The sequence below is a fragment of the Neomonachus schauinslandi genome, chromosome 2 (genome assembly GCF_002201575.2).
Source record: "Neomonachus schauinslandi chromosome 2, ASM220157v2, whole genome shotgun sequence".
Lineage (NCBI taxonomy): Eukaryota > Metazoa > Chordata > Mammalia > Carnivora > Phocidae > Neomonachus > Neomonachus schauinslandi.
In genome coordinates, this window is record NC_058404.1 from 68,520,510 (window position 1) to 68,537,607 (window position 17,098).

The following is a 17,098-nucleotide window of genomic DNA, read 5'->3' on the forward strand; positions in this document are numbered from 1 at the left end:
CACATCGGGCTCCCTGCTCGGCGAGAAGCCTGCTTCTCCCTCCCCCTCTGCCTGCCTCTCTGCGTACTTGTTCTCTCTCTCTATCCCTCTGTCAGATAAATAAATAAAATCTTAAAAAAAAAAAAAAGAAGAATAAATAAAATTAAGCATTACATATTAGGTGCCACTAAATCATTACTCAGAAAAAGCAGAGATGAATATGAAGAGACAAGGAGCAAGTGAAAGTCAAGCAAAGAGCATTGCATTCTGAGAAACAGGAAAAGAAAATGAATCTGAAGGGTCTGTAATCAGGTCATCTTGTCCTAAACAAAAAAGTCCTAATTAGAGGGGAAATATGTTCATAAGGAAGAGAAGGTAGATTATAGAGGGCTTTAGTGATCAACAGGAATTTAGACGTATGGTTAAGCTACATTATACCCTTCTTGGTTAGGGCTAATGAAATAATGAAATTTATATTTATGGCTACAAAGGAACCATGACCAGTATGGACTTCTGAGAGGTGATCACAAATTCAAGTTGGCTTCCATGATAGATGCAGATTTCATTAAAGCACAAACAGGGTAGAAGAAACAGCAAGACTCAGTGCTTCCAATGAAGCACAAGTGGCCAAGGTCAGGCTGTCACAAGTTACAAAGGGAACAGCAGAAGTTGAGGCATGAAGGTTGTTTACAGAGTCAAGCAGCAAAAATAAAAAGGTATGTGTGTGATAAGGCCAAACACAGAAAAGCAGAAAGAGGAAGGAAATGAGCTAAATTCCACCTATTCCTGATCATCCCAACTCAAGTCTCAAGATAACATCAAAATTGCACAAAGCAATAAGTAGCTTTATAAAACTACTTTTATGAAAGTTTTGTACAATAATTTTGATCATGACATTGTTGCTTTTTTATGTTGACAGTGCTTGGAATGTCACAAACACCAGGAAAAAGAGTAGCAGGAGAAAAGCAAGCATTTTTTTCAAGTTATGCATTCCACTGATTAATACCAGCTCTCATAATGATGCAGTCTACACACCTAATGTACTCCAAATTTGGCTCCATAAGGAGAAGTAGTATAGGTTTGTGGTTAAAGTAGGGCCATGAAACCAGACAAACCTGGCCCATGATGGCTCCACCACTTACTAGATGTTGGAAAAGTTTATTTTTGTTCTGCTAAGCCTCAGTTTCATTACCTCTAAAAAGGTGACAATACACCTTTCTTTAATGGGTTGTTGTAATAATTAAGTCAGATAATATACAGTCCCTGTCATACAGTAAGTGCTCAATAAACAACAGCTATTATGATTTATTCCAAGTATTTAAGTAAAGTGTTTTCTTATGTACACCACTTTTTAAAATTATTATTCAATCATGACTGAGGTTTTATCTACTGTAAGTACAGCCCACTACTTAGACCAGTAATTTCTAGAAAAAATGTACAACTGGAAAAGGGATTATTGGTTTCACAGTATCAAGTTGACTTATTTTAAGTAATTCATTTAAAAATCTGCAACGATTCAAAGTTATCGTATAGCGCGGAATTTTTAATAGAATGCTCAAGGAACACCCTTCCAGTTAGATAACCCGAGGCAGGCAAAAAGGGGAGAGGCAGGTTAAAAAACAGTTGGTAAACAGAGTAATGATGCCTTTAATGCCACCCTAAGGCTTTCCCCAACTTACTGAGCTTTTAAAACTTTTTTCATGAAATATCTATTCGCAGTCCATTCAACTAGTGCTCAACAGTAGTCTTTTGGAAAAGCAGTTTTATCACACATTTTTAAAATGTATCTTATTTTCAAAATTCACAAAACCAGAAGATCCCTCTGAAGACTAACTGAAGGCACTAGATGATGACTGTAAGGATACAGCCCAGTGCCGGCTACACTGTCGGTGACACAACAGGTATTCATCTCAGTGTTATCAACCGACTATCTAGAACTGGGACAGGGAGGAGATGTAATGAAATATATGAAATTTACTAGTTTAGAGGGTTAAATGAGACTTCATTAATCCAAAAATACAATTAAACAACAAATTCAACAGTACTTATTGTGCACCTACTATGTGCCAGGAACTGACATATGCGCTGAGTTAGCCAGAAATAAAGAATAAAAGCCCATAAGATCTGAAAAATCCTGACAAAGTAGAATAAGTGAGTTTACTACTGGTGCCCAATCACAGCTCTTTTAAAAGCGCCCAATTTAACATTTTTGCTTTTTAGTTTCTCACTGCCTTCTATTGTCAAAGAAGCGAAGCCACCGCAACCCTAAGAAGATGTGGTGTATACGTATACAATGGAATATTATGCAGCCATCAAAAGGAATGAAATCTTGCCATTTGCAACAACGTGGACAGAACTGGAGGGTGTTATGCTGAGCGAAATAAGTCAATCAGAGAAAGACACGTATCATATGACCTCACTGATATGAGGAAATCTTAATCTCAGGCAACAAACTGAGGGTTGCTGGAGTGGGGGGTGGGGTGGGAGGGATGGGGTGGCTGGGTGATAGACATTGGGGAGGGTATGTGCTATGGTGAGCGCTGTGAATTGTGTAAGACTGTACCTCTGAAACAAATAATATATGTTTAAAAAAAAAAAAGATAGTAGGAAGGGAAAAATGAAGGGGGGGAAATCAGAGGGGCAGATGAACCATGAGAGAATATGGACTCTGAGAAACAAACTGAGGGCCCTGGAGGGGAGGGGTTGGGGGGATGGGTTAGCCTGGTGATGGGTATTAAAGAGGGCACGTTCTGCATGGAGCACTGGGTGTTATATGCAAACAATGGACCATGGAACACTACATCAAAAACTAATGATGTAATGCATGGTAATTAACATAATAAGAAAAAAAAGCTGCAACTTTTGTAGAAGCAAAAACGGAAGTATATATGAATTTACTAGATTTTTCTCATTTAAAATGAGCTCTGACATTATTCTCATAAAGCCTCATAGGTCAAAAGAGGGGCATTCTCACTCATTTTTGCTCAACAGTTTACTGAGTCACCTGTTATGTGAGAGCCAGAGTAATTATTCTCCTATTCAACCTTATAAATCATTAAAATCTTAAAGGTCTGCTCATTACACAGCAAAGCCTAGATAACCAAAAAACTCATAGCAAGATCTTGACACCATAGGCTACCAGCTCTGCTGCACGTGATGATCTACGATAGCCAGTTCTAGGATTCCAACTTGTAAAAGTATCATGGGAAATACCACTCACATGTTTTTTAGAAATTGCTTGGTTCAAGGCTATTTTATGGCTGCAGTGACTTTTGTCATAGTGTTACCCTAAATTTCAGTAAAATATACACATAAAACACTTGTCAGGAAACAAACATGCTTACAGAATAGTATACTAGGTGCCGCAGCTTACCCACTATTTGGTGTTATCCGTCCCAAGTGATCTTGTTGTCATAAATCTAGTAATACTCCACCCACTGCCACCACCAGTAAATAATTTCAACAATTTTCCTTGTTCACTAAAATGATATTATTAATTTAAATACCCCCTCTCTCCATTTTGAGAAAGGTTATATGAAAAAGGTAGACAAGGAACCTGTAGTTTAAACTTTCCTTCGAAGGTTCCTCAAGTAGTCTTAAGTAATACTCTCATTTTCACCTGGAGGGACCATGACTACAGAGGAGCTTAATTTCGAAGGCCCTGTTAAGAAAATCAAACTACAGTAGAACTTTTCTGTAACAACCTTTCCTATTAGTGAAATTAAGTATAAAGCTGGTTTTTTCCTGGATCTGGCCCGAAGAGATTTAATTTGTGAGGTACAATTAGGATCTCATTAGGAAGGGCTGGGCTCTAAGCACAGCATCATAACATGTTTCCACCACAGATACTGCCCTAAAAGCACCCTGTGGTTCACTGGAAAAAGTGAGATGGTACCTTCAGAGTCACTTCCTCAACGAAAATCTCTTGGATTTAATTTACAATTTTGTTCATAAGGATGAACAAAACCAAACTATACCCATAAACCTAAGCATCTAAATATTCTAAATTCATGGCCACCTCTCTATAAATTTTCAAAGCCTTAGAGATCTATCTCCATTTTTGCAGTTTAACATATTATCCTTTTTAGAATACGTAAAAGATAATTCCTACACCCTAATAGAATACTTTCTGTATGCTAGGGTGTAAAAATAGGCAATTCAAAAATACTTTAGACTACTCTATAAGCCGCCTAAATTTATACATTTTCATTTGGGGAATTTAAAAAATAGAGAGAGAGAGAGAGAGAGAGATAAAAATATGACTTCGTGTGATGGCAGAAAACTTCCAACACGGTGACATAAAAGTAGCACTCTGAGAACTCCCATTCCTGTAACAGGAGGCTCAGACTTGGTGTTAACCATAGAAAAGTGTTTCCCACAAACAGCAGTAGCTGCCTGTGGGATTTCAGCGTGACAAATGCATAGCTGACTCATGGGATCAATTATAAAGAAGCAATACTTGTGGCATTAAAAAAATTATTCTCTGTTTTTATCACCTATTAAGGCACGTTAAGATGTCAGATGAGTCCCACTGACTAAACGTTTTATTACCAAATCAATACCCAGAGCTCTCCCTCCCTCCCTCAAACCTACATGTGAATTCCTTACCACAGACGTCTGTTCCCAATAATCCTTTTCGTGATCTCTCATTAAATTCAACTATAAAAAACATTTTAAAAAAAACTCTCTGAGTCTTAAAGCTGAATTTTCTAGTTCTCATTTCTGATGACAGAAATTTAAGGCAATATTTTGTCTTAAATGAATTGTTGATCTTATTTAAAATTTTTAAAAATTACAACAAAATTGGAAGCACGAGCCAGTCGTAACTTACCCTCCCTCCTCCAAGCACACTATGTCACACCCTCTAAAAAACCTGTTTTCCCTGAACAGAAGCAGCAATAATTCCCATTTTAAAGCAATTCTCTCTGACGTGCTTTTGAAGCACAAGCAGCATTTGCGATACTTACTGAATGTTTCTCCTGCTGGCCCATAACTCCATGGTTAGCTGGGATTGCTAGTGGTTTCATAATGAAGAAACATATGCTGAACTGAATTTACACATCATGTACCAATCTCTCATGGATGGCAAGTCACCCTCTACAGCATTAAATTAAAAAAGAAAAAGGAAAAAAAAAAAAAAAAAGAAAGAGAGGAGGAAACCAAGCTGCAGCTGAAAGTGTCACTACTGGTGAGCTTAAAAAACCCCTCACACTTGTAGACCAGAAAAGGAATCCGAACAACGGTGTTCGTCTCCATTTTTATAACACTGAAACTCTAACCATCTTAGGCTATGACAAGACAGAGGAAACCTTATACAGCTCTCAGTCTTCCAAGAGAACAAGATCATTTCTGAGATTGAAGAGCAAGAGGCAAAAGAAAAGAAGAAAAAAAAAAAAAGCTAAAATGGCTGACTGCACACAGACTCCCCTCAAAAAGGCTTAATACAGAATTATATTAGTCAGGGTGGTATAAGAACCAGTCTCTAGCATTCAGCCAAGCATTGTTAATACTCTTGTTTCATTTGCAATCACACATACGGACCCCTCCAACCAAGAAAAAAAGAAAAAAGGAAAAGAAAGAAAGAAAAAAATCAGGGCAGAGCATGTGAATCAGGACCTCCTCCCTAGCTGCTAATGATGCTGACAGAGTGGTGACCAGTGATCTCTGTCCCACTCCACTAACCAAGTTTGCACAATTAATCTTAGCAGCATGACACTGATGGACATTTAATTTAATGATGTCTGTCCCTCACAGTCAACACAAGCATGACTGCTAGCAAGAGAGTCACTAACAGAAACACAACACATGCACACACACAATCTCGAGAATCATGAGTCTGAATGCAATACACCAATATAATTACATTATTGTGCTTACTTTGGAGGACCATGGCTGCAGGCAGTTGGCATAGCAACGCACAAGGAAAGCCATTTCCTGGGTAGAGAGAAAGCTTCCTTTTCTAAATAAAAAATTCCTCTTAGGGAACAAACGGCATTGCTGCTTCCTGCAGAAAGCAAGACACTGTAGTCTGTCTCTTAACCTGCAAGGCTCACACTCAATGCAGTTCTCAGTGATGTAAGTGGATTTCTCTCTCACCCTCCCTCTCTCTACATACACTGAGATATTCAGCTCAAATGGTACACACATTCCTTAAGACTCGCCCCCTCCTCTACTTAACCATTTCACTCATTAAGGTAGCGATGGACAATTCAGATAAAGTAACAAGCTCTTGCCTGTATTATATCAGCAGCTGTAGGTTAAGCAAGTCTCAGAGGGATGGAATCCATTGATTGCTGACTCCAAATAATATCACTGAAGACAGGGTGGGAAAACGGAGCAAGGACTTACTTGAACAGCTTTGAACTAAAACCAATCTGAAGATAAGAGAATGGATGTGACCTCTTCCCCACCCTCAAACATTACTGTGCTACAGGAAGCAAGTATCTATCAAAAATTTACAAAATGCACATTTAACAGCTTTATATAAATTTAGATGTGATTTTCACAAACACCCATACACACACACACACACACACACATGCACGCACACAGCACATTGCAAATAATAACAAAATAAACACACTCACAATTTTTTTTAAAAAATCAAACTTTTAGAGGTAGAGAGTTTAAATTTAATGAGGATATGTTATTCTACCATAAACTCTTAATTTCATCTGGATTAGCAGGTTATTTGAAAGACAGCATTATAGCTGACAAAGAATAAGGACATTTTAACTCTAAAGTACTGGTCAATTTCTCTTGTCAAAACTGTCTATAAATGGCATACATAATAGAAAATAGATATGGAAAATCTAGCAACTTTAATAATTGACTTTGGAATTGTCAGTGCTTGCTGATTTGTGTTTCTTGTCTACTTAAAACTGCACCCACACTATTTTCTTTTCTTTTCCCCTCTCATTATCTAAAGGCAACCATTCCCTCCACATGACTATTTTGGATCGTTTTCTCTGCCCATGACTATTTTAGATCCTTCTCTCCTGCCCATCCCCAGTATACCCCTCTCATAGACTTATTATATTATCCATTATCCCTTCTTACCCACATATATTCCACCTCTCCCCCACAACTAGCAGGTCTCTTCACTGGCTTTTAAATATGTTCAGGTCTCTCACATCTCAAAAACAAAACAAAGAACAGAAACCTTCTTTAGACCCTACATTTTCCCATGGCTACAGTCTAATGTCTTCACACGAACCCACTTCACAACCAAATTTCTCAAGAATTACCTAGTTTTGGCTTCCACCGTTTCCTCATCTCATGCACTTCTTCAATAAAGGACCATCATGGTCCTGTTGTATAATTTATACATCTACGAGTTATCCTTAACACCTTTCTCCATGCCCAATCCATCACAATATCCCATTAATTAAATTCTCTACCTTTTCTCAAATTTAAATTTCTCTTCATTTCTGCTGCTATCATCCCACTCATTACTTTTTGCCATAAAAATTGCAAAAGTCTCTTTATTGAACTGTCTGGATTCAATTTTTACCTCACCCACCCTTCTACATTTAACATACTCCTCCTGAGATCTTTTAAAAACTAAAGTCTGGTCACTTCAACCTAATCTATTGAGCCCTTTTTTAAATTAAAACATATCAAAGGCTTCCCATTGCTATCAGCATACAGACTAAAACTCCTATTACAGTGTGCAAGATTTGTATATGTTTTTATGAGTTATACCATGCTCATGCCCTCCAGGTCACCTGGGCTGCTCTTGTTTCCTTGCATGAGCAAAAAGGCCTTTCTACACCTTGTTTCCTCTGCCTACAACATTCCTTCACCCTCCTTTTCCTGATTGATTCTTATTCCACCCCTAAAAACCACTGGTGAAATGCCCTCAAATTTATCAAGATATTGTGTATCACTTCCCTATAATGCTTATTACAGTTCTAATTTTACATTTAATCATGGAATTATTTAAGTAGTTAGTGTCTACTTCCCCTGCTATACTTAATCTCTGTGATGGCTGGCATCAGGTTTGTGTATAGTCACTGTACCTGCAGCCCCTAGCGTGGTACACATCATAGGCTCTCACCTTTTCTGAATGAGTAAAATCTTCAGTGATCAGGAATGGACATTAGCAAAACCATATTTGATCTTGTAAACTAGTTCTTATCAAAATCCCAAATGCTTTTCTACCATAAACAAATGAATGATTTAAAAGTAAATGGCACTGATCTTTGACAAAGGAGCAAGGGCAATATAATATAACAGAGACAGTCTCTCCGACAAATGGTGCTGGAACAACTGGACATCCACATGCAATAACTCAATAAATCTAGACACACACTTTATACCCTTCACAAAAATTAATTCAACATTATCACAGACCTAAATGTAAAATGCAAAATTATAAAACTCCTACAAAATAACAGGAGAAAACCTAGATAAAGTTGGGTATGGTGATACCTTTTTAGATACAACACCAAAACACAATCCATGAAAGAAATAATTGTTAAGCTAGAATTCATTAAAATGAACAACTTCTGCTCTGTAAAAAACAGAAAGTTAGAAGACAAGTCACAGATCAGGAATAAATATTTGCAAAAGACACATCTGATAAAGAACTCTGATCCAAAATACACAAAGAATCTTAAAACCCAAGAGTAAGACAAAACTTGATGAACAGGCCAAAGACCTTAAAAGACACCTCACCAAAGAAGATATACAAATGGAATATAAACATATGAAAAGATGCTCCACATCATATGTCATCAGGGAAATGCAAATTAAAACAAGAGTGAGATACCACCACATACCTATTAGAATGGTCAAAATTCAAAACACTGACAACACCAAATGCTGGTGAGGATGTGGAGCAATGGGAACTTCACTCATTGCCGGTAGGAAGGCAAAATGGTACAGCCACTTTGGAAGATAGTGCGGTGGTTTCTTATGAAACTAAACATACTTATAATGTGATCCAACAATCACACTCCTTGATATTTACTCAAAGGAGTTAAAGACTTATGTCGGGGCACCTGGGTGGCTCAGTCAGTTAAGCAAGCGTCTGCCTTCAGCTCAGGTCATGATCCCGAAGTCCTGGGATCGAGCCCCGCATCGGGCTCCCTGCTCAGTGGGGGGGGGGGTCTGCTTCTCCCCCTCCCTCTGCTCCTCCCCCCAGCATGTGCTCTCTCTCTCACTCTGCTCTCTCTCACATAAACAAATAAAATCTTTTAAAAAAATAAATAAAAACGTATGTCTACATAAAAAACTACACACATGTTTAAAACAGCTTTATTCAAAATTGACAAAATCCTGAACGGATAAATAAATGGTAGTACATCAAGACAATGGAGTATTATTCAGCACTAAAAAGAAATGAGCTATCAAACCGTGTAAAAACATGAAGGAAACTTAGATGCATATTACTAAGTGAAGGAAGCCAATCTGAAAAGGCTGAATACTGTATGATTCCAACTATATGACATTCTGGAAAAGGCAAAACTATGGAGGCAATAAAAAGATCAGTGGTTGCCAGGGGTGATGAATAGGTAGAGCACAGAAGATTTTCAGAACAAAGAAAATACTCAGTATGATATTATGTTGAAGGATAATATGTCTTTGTACATTCGTCCAAACCCACTGAATGTACAACATCAAGAGTGAACCCTCAGGTAAACTATAGACTTTGGGTAAATGTGATGTGTCAATTTGGTTCATACTGAGAGCTTAAAAATGGACCATTCTGGTGAGTGATGTTGATAATGGGGGAGGCTATGCATGTGTGGGGATGGGAGATGTATGAGAAATCTCTGTACCTTTCTCCCAATTTTATTGTAAATCTAAACTGCTCTAAAAAAAGTTTTTAAAAAGTACACAGTATCAAAAGGTAGAAGCAATCCAAGTCAAGTGTCCATCTATAAATGAACATGTAAATAAAATGTAGTATATACCTACAATGGGATATTGCTCAGTCTTTAAAAGAAATAAAATTCTGTTACAAGTTACAAGAATAAACCTGGAAGACGCTATGTTAAGTGAAAAAATCCAGCCACAAAAAGACAAACACTGTAGGATTCCACTTACATGAAGTATCTAGACTAGTAGGTAAATTCATAGACCAAAAGGAGAATGGTGGTTGCCAGGGGCTGGGGTAAGGGGCTAAGAAGGAGTTATTGTGTAATGAGTATGGAGTTTCAGCTTGGGAGGATGCAAAAATTCTGGAGATGGGTGGTGGCAATGGTGTATAACAATGGGAATGTACTTAATACCACTGAACTATATACACTTAAAAATGGTTAAAATGGTAAGTTTAAATGTCGTGTATATTTTGACACACACACACACACACACACACATACCCCACAGTTAACGGCAACCCAAGCACTAAATAATCAAGTTCTACAACTTCCATCCATCTAGCCCATGTCCCACATGTCCATGCGTCCATGTGACAAAAACTCTCCTCCAAGTTTAAGTCAAATTAGCCCCATGCTGATGGTGTCTGACCTTACATGTGAAGGTTTGCCATTGCTTGCCTCTCTGGGAAAATGTGTCACTTCTCTCAAGAAGGAAACTAAATGGGAAAACCTGATAGGTGATGTCAGAAAATCACACATCCTCAGGCACCACTGCTTTTCTGTGCTGAGACTTGGTGTGATTTCTCTCACAATCTGGCTCCATGCCTACAACCTACATATCTTAAAACTCATGACTGTTATACTGAAATTTTACTATTCCTACTACCTTGTGCACTGAAACACAATTATGCCAGGCTATAATATGCCAAACACTGCTTGAGGAATAAAATATAACCTGAAGATTTAAGAGAATCCCATTACAGATTTTATACAAACAAGAACTTACACTCACCTTGAAGTAGCCTTAATTTGAGTTTTATTTGCTCCATTCCTTAACCATCTAAATTTGGCAAGTAGCATTAAATAGATCCAGCCAGAAAAAGGACCATGTAACAACCTTCTGTCTTGTGTCAAGAACATCTAATAACTTCCAACTTATTGGTAACAATGATCCAAAAGACAGAGATTACATTCATAGTTCAGGAAATTACTTATGTAAGTCCTTTCCATGCTAAATTTAATGTCATTGTATTCATTCATATTTTTTCCACCTATTGTGTTTGATTTTTAATTACTATGAAACTGAGAAAAAATGGACTATTCTCAGTAATTATTAACCATATTTAGAATTATTATGCTTATTTATTTATAATATCTATACTATTTATCCATAGATCTCAATGTGCTTTACAAGTATTTTAATTAAGCTTGATCATAAGTCAAGGAAAGCAATAAAATATTCATCTTTCATAGAAAATAAACTGTATAAAATTATAGGTTTGGTAGTTTGGAAGAATACAAAATAAAACTCCAGGTCTCTAATATCATTTACTTCGCTTATCCACTATATATAGATTTCCTCCCTATTCCCCCTACCTGAGAGGAAAAACTTTAGAGTTTTGGAGAGATTCTGTGGGAGAAGGTAAAAGAATTTACTCTTTGATATCCAGAAACAAGAAATTTTACAAATCTCATTTCTAATATTTTATTGTTCACCAAAGAAATGACATTTTAAAATGCTGTTTTCTCTATGGATATGCCAAACGAATTAAGCACTAAGCCAACACAAAATAAAATTATCGTAGGCGGTATGGTCAGAAGTTTTTCTTCTCTTCCTAAACCCAATATATGCCCCTCATGAGTACTACGATTTCAAAGGAAAAGTTGATTATCTAAAGATTCTTTATACCATAACTCAATCCTACATTTCACATAATCTATTCTATCCATCCCTGAGTATACCTCAGACACATCTCCCATGCACATCTTCCTAAAGCTTTCGTAGACAATTTTACTTTTTTCTACTTTGACCAAATAAAAATGGTACTTTGGTTCATTATTAAAAATAATTTTTAAATTAAAAAATTTAAAAAATAATTTAGTTATAAAATACTTGAAAGATACCAACACAATGCCTGACACATAATAATTGTTGAGTAAGTACTGAGCTGAATTTAAATACAGGTTTCACAAATACTGGGAACCTGTTACTTCAATTAACACTTAGTATCAGAAAGACCAAACTAAGAGTCCAAAACTTCACCCAGATATAGTTCAAAGACAGGTTCCAAAGAAACCTTTAGGCTCTTTCTTTTTCTTCTCAACTTCTTTTTTCTCTTTTTCTTATTTTAATCACCTGGTGCCCATCATGACAAGTGCACTCCTAAATCCCCATCACCTATTTCACCCATCCCCCCACCCACCCACCTCCCCTCTGGTACCATCAGTTTGTTCTCTATAGTTAAGAAAGAGTCTGTTTCTCGGTTTCTCTCCCTCCCTCCCTCCCTCTCTCTCTCTTTCTCCCTTTCCTCATTTATTTTTTAAATCCACATGAGTGAAATCATATGGCATTTGTCTTTCTCTGACTTATTTTGCTTAGCATTATACTCTCTAACTCCATCCATGTCATTGAAAATGGCAAGATTTTATTCTTTTTTTTTTTTATCTATTTATCTGAGAGAGAGAATGAGATAGAGAGAGAGAGCATGAGAGGGGGGAGGGTCAGAGGGAGAAGCAGACTCCCTGCCGAGCAGGGAGCCCGATGCGGGACTCGATCCCGGGACTCCAGGATCATGACCTGAGCCGAAGGCAGTCGCTTAACCAACTGAGCCACCCAGGCGCCCTGTTGTTTTTGTATTCTTTGGGTAAATACCCAGTAGTGCAATTGCTGGATCACAGAGTAAGTAGTTCTATTTTAAACTTTCTGAGGAACCTCCATACTGTTTTCCAGAGTGGCTGTACCAGTTTGCATTCCCACCAATAGTGCATGAGGGTTCCCTTTTCCCCACAACCTCGTTAACACCTGTTGTTTTTTGTGTTGTTGATTTTAGCCATTCTTGACAGGTGTAAGGTGATATGTCATTGTAGTGTTGATTTGCATTACCCTGATGATTAGTGATATTGAGCATCTTTTCATGTGCTTGTTGCCATATGTATGTTTTCTTTGGAAAAATGTCTGTTCATGTCTTCTGTCCATTTTTTTTTATAAGCTCTTTATATATTTTGGACACTAATCTTTTTTAGATATGTCATTTGCAAATATCTTCTCCCATTCCAGAGGTTGCCTCTTAGTTTTGTTCTTTGCATCCTTTGCTGTGCAGAAGCTTTTTATTTTGATATAGTCCCAATAGTTTATTTTTGCTTTTGTTTCCCTTGCCTCAGAGGACCTAACTAGAAAAAAGTCTCTGAGGTCAGAGAAGTTACTGTCTTATGCTCTCTTCTAGGATTTTGATGGTTTCAGATCTCACATTTAGGTCTTTCATTCTTCTGAATTCATTTTTATATATGGTGTAAGAAAGTGGCTCAGTTTCTTCCTTTTGCATGTTGCTGTCCAGTTTTCCAATACCATTTGTTGAAAAAACTGTCTTTTTCCCATTGGATATTCTTTCCTGCTTTGTCAAAGATTAATTGACCATATAATTGTGGGTTTATTTCTGGGTTTTCTGTTCTGTTCCATTGACCTATGTGTCTATTTTTGTGCCAGTACCATACTGTTTTGATTACCACTGCTTTGTAATATAAGTTGAAGTCTGGAATTGTGATGCCTCCAGCTTTTCTTTTCTTTTTCAAGATTGCTTTGGCTATTCAGGGTCTTTTGTGGTTCCATACAAATTTTAGGATCGTTTGTTCTAGTTCTGTGAAAAATGCTTTTGGTATTTTGATAGGGATTGCACTGAACATGTAGATTGCTTTCGGTAGTACAGACATTTTAACAATATTTGTTCTTCTAATCCATAAGCATGGAATGTCTTTCCATTTCTTTGTGTCATCTTGAATTTCTTTCATCAGTGTTTTATAGTTTTCAGAGACAGGTCTTTCACCTCTTTGGTTAGGTTTATTCTTAGGTATCCTATTATTTTGGTGCAATTGTAAATGGGATTGTTTCCTTAACTTCTCTTTCTGCTGCTTCATTATTGGTGTATAGAAATGCACAAATTTCTGTAGATTGATTTTGTAACCTTTTATTTGAATTCATTTATCAGTTCTAGCAGTTTTGGGGTGGCTTTTATAGGCTATTTCTTTCTTTAATAAAAAAGTTCCTGACTTACCCTGTTTGTGATACTTTTGATTGATAATTGGAAAATTAACATAGTAACCTAGCCATAATAAATATGCCCAATATTTACATGATGCATGTTAGAAGAGAAAGATTAAAAGATAACATGAGATGGGACACATGCAGAAAAAAAAAAAAAAAGTAGCCTGTAAGTCAGTGAGAAATTCCAACATCAAGAATGGGGCTTTTCCAATGCCTTTATTCAAAAAATGAATAGACTTTAATAGCTTATTTAACAAAGCTTATTTCATTTCCTAGAACCTATTTTAAGAAAATTCCAGACTTCATCTTGAAATGCTCAGTTATAGAGGTGAAGTCCTTATACACTGGTACTCAATATGGGCTCCCTACTACAGTATTTCACAAAGCAACACTCCAAATTCCATAGCAATTATTACCTTTATTACTAATTTGCCATGTAACATATTCCCTTATAATTAATATATTTAAATGAGCACATGAATTGTTAATTATTCCTCCATTTTTATTGAACAAAAAGGGGACTATTGATCACAAACTGGAATGTCAGTTAGCTGAAGGCAGGGGCCATATATTTTATTTATTTGGTATTGTTAATGACAAATTATGCTTTATCTCTTACGCTTAACACACAGTAATTACTCAAAAAAGAATGAATGCATAAGTGATTCCACTTAAACTTTTCCAAACTACCCTGTGAAGTATTATTATACCAGCTTTAAGATGACAAAACAGACAGAGGATAATTGTATAACCATAAAAGATGTCCAATTTGTTTATCGACAAAATTAGGCGTTTTAAATAATTTGACAGGTGAAAGGAGTAGGCTAAAACCAGAAAATTTAAATTTAACAGGGATAAATATAAACATCCACATGCGTACTATCAAAATGTCACTTGCACAATTACAATATAAGGGATATCAGGCTGGAAGAACAATTCACAGGGGTGGGAGGAGGTGGGAAGAATTATCTATAAAATTGAACTGGCTAAAAGCTCCATATGAGCCAATACACAATACCTTACAACTCTCATATAATTATGGGTTACGTCATCAGACATATAATGTCCAGAGCAAGGAAGACAAAGTTCTACTATAATCTACACTGTAGGGTACTGCAGGACCTTATGTAAGTGGTAGCAACCAGTTCTAGACATCATAACCTAGGAGAATAATGAGTAACTGTTGTACTAAGAGCAGAAAACCTAGATGATAAGGTGTTTAGGAAAGTACCAGAAGTTAGGAATGTTTAACCTAGAAAAGAGGCTTAGTGCAGTAGGATCTCTTTATCTGAAGCATAGTTATATGAAAATGGAATATGAATATTCATTTGTGCTGCTTTAGAAGAAATCTAGAACCATGAACTAAAATTATAGAGAAGCAGATTTCAGCTAAACATAAGGAAAAGTTTCTTCATAATTATCCCTTCCCTAAAATAAATAATAACTGTTATGATTTACTAAACCCTTACTTTGTACTAGGCATTAGGGTACAATTTTGACACATTATGTAAGGACTATCTTGCAAATATCAGTGCTAGTTGTAATTAAAAATCTTAGAGCAGAGGCTGAATGTCAGTGATTCTATAGAGAAAAATAAACTGTATTAAGTGGTTTGACTGGGAGATTCCTAAAATCCTTTCAAGTTCTTAAGGTTATCTAACACAGCTATTTTTTTTTAAATATTTTATTTATTTATTTGTCAGAGATAGAGCACAAGCAGAGGGAGAAGCAAGCTCCCCGCTGAGCAAGGAGTCCGATGGAGACTTGATTCCAGGACCCTGGGATCATGACCTAAGCCGAAGGCAGATGCTTAACTGACTGAGCCACCCAGGTGTCCCTCTAATACAGCTATTACCAAATATTAGCTGGTAGCAAAATGGGGATAAAAGGGATGATACGATATAGAACAAAAAAAGAGAGACCCATTGAATGGAAAAAATCTGTCTTGTAATAAGATTTCCTGCTAGTAACTATTCCTTTATTCTGAGATTTCTGTCTTCCTTATTTTGGCAGTTAAAGGGGAAATATTAAAATGCTCTTACTTTTTAAAAATTATAGTGCCAATTAGACAATAGAGATTTTTTTAACATCCTTAGCTCATAAATTAAAAGTTGCCAAGTTCAGAAGAAGGTAAGTGAAAGATGATTTTCTTAATGTTAACAATAATTGATTAAAAATTATACATAACTAGAGGGGCACCTGGGTGGCTCAGTCATTAAGCGTCTGCCTTCGGCTCAGGTCATGATCCCAGGGTCCTAGGATCGAGCCCCTCGTCGGGCTCCCTGCTCCGCGGGAAGCCTGCTTCTCCCTCTCCCACTACCCCTGCTTGTGTTCCTTTTCTTGCTGTGTCTCTCTCTGTCAAATAAATAAATAAAATATTTTTAAAAATTAAAAAAAAATAAAAATTATACATAACTAATCAGTTTTATAAAATGTTTTTTAAATCCCTTGGAATTACTTAATATATGTTTTTAATATTCTTAAATATTACCAAAACTTCCAGTATTTTCTGGTGCAGAAGCAAACAATTTTATGACTTTATTTTTTCATCTCTAAAAACTATGACTACTTTCAGACAACTGTAAGTTGTTTTGATTCATTAAAAAGTCATACTTAAAAAAAAATCTTTAAGATTTGACTTTTGTTAGTTATAATATTAGTGAACCTAACTTTTAAAATACATTAATTACATAGTCATCTTTGCTACAAAATGGTGGTACTACTTAACAGTAAAAACCCGTTTCTGCATTGGAATGAAACTAAAGGTTAAAGAAGGGGAAAAAATGCTGTGCTTTACTGATGAAAGAGATGGTCTGAAAAGGAAAAGTACTTGCAACAAAAATACTGATGAATCAACCAAAGCCTATTATCACTGCCAATATAATTTAGTAATTATTTTTCACATTGGACATTCTATGCTCTAGCCTATGTCTTTTAAAGGTACTTAAATAGCAGACATCTAAAGTGGCTGAATTATTTGATACATATCTCTTTGAGATCAAATTTAAAGTTCAAGTAACATAAAAGCAAAATA

At 36.3% G+C, this 17,098-nt stretch overlaps 1 protein-coding gene across 5 annotated transcripts in view; it reads right to left on the reverse strand.

Annotated features, from left to right (window-relative positions):
- Positions 1–17,098, reverse strand: part of RAPGEF2 (Rap guanine nucleotide exchange factor 2) — a 242,243-nt gene that overhangs the window by 89,819 nt on the left and 135,326 nt on the right. For 3 of the 5 annotated variants that reach the window (XM_044912859.1, XM_044912858.1, XM_044912857.1), the window contains exon 1: positions 4,947–5,006. The exons of the other annotated variants lie outside the window; for them this stretch is intronic. In XM_044912859.1, the coding sequence (XP_044768794.1) occupies positions 4,947–5,006 (60 nt within the window). Of the gene's footprint in view, positions 1–4,946; positions 5,007–17,098 lie in introns of those variants that run through there. 5 annotated transcript variants of the gene reach the window in all.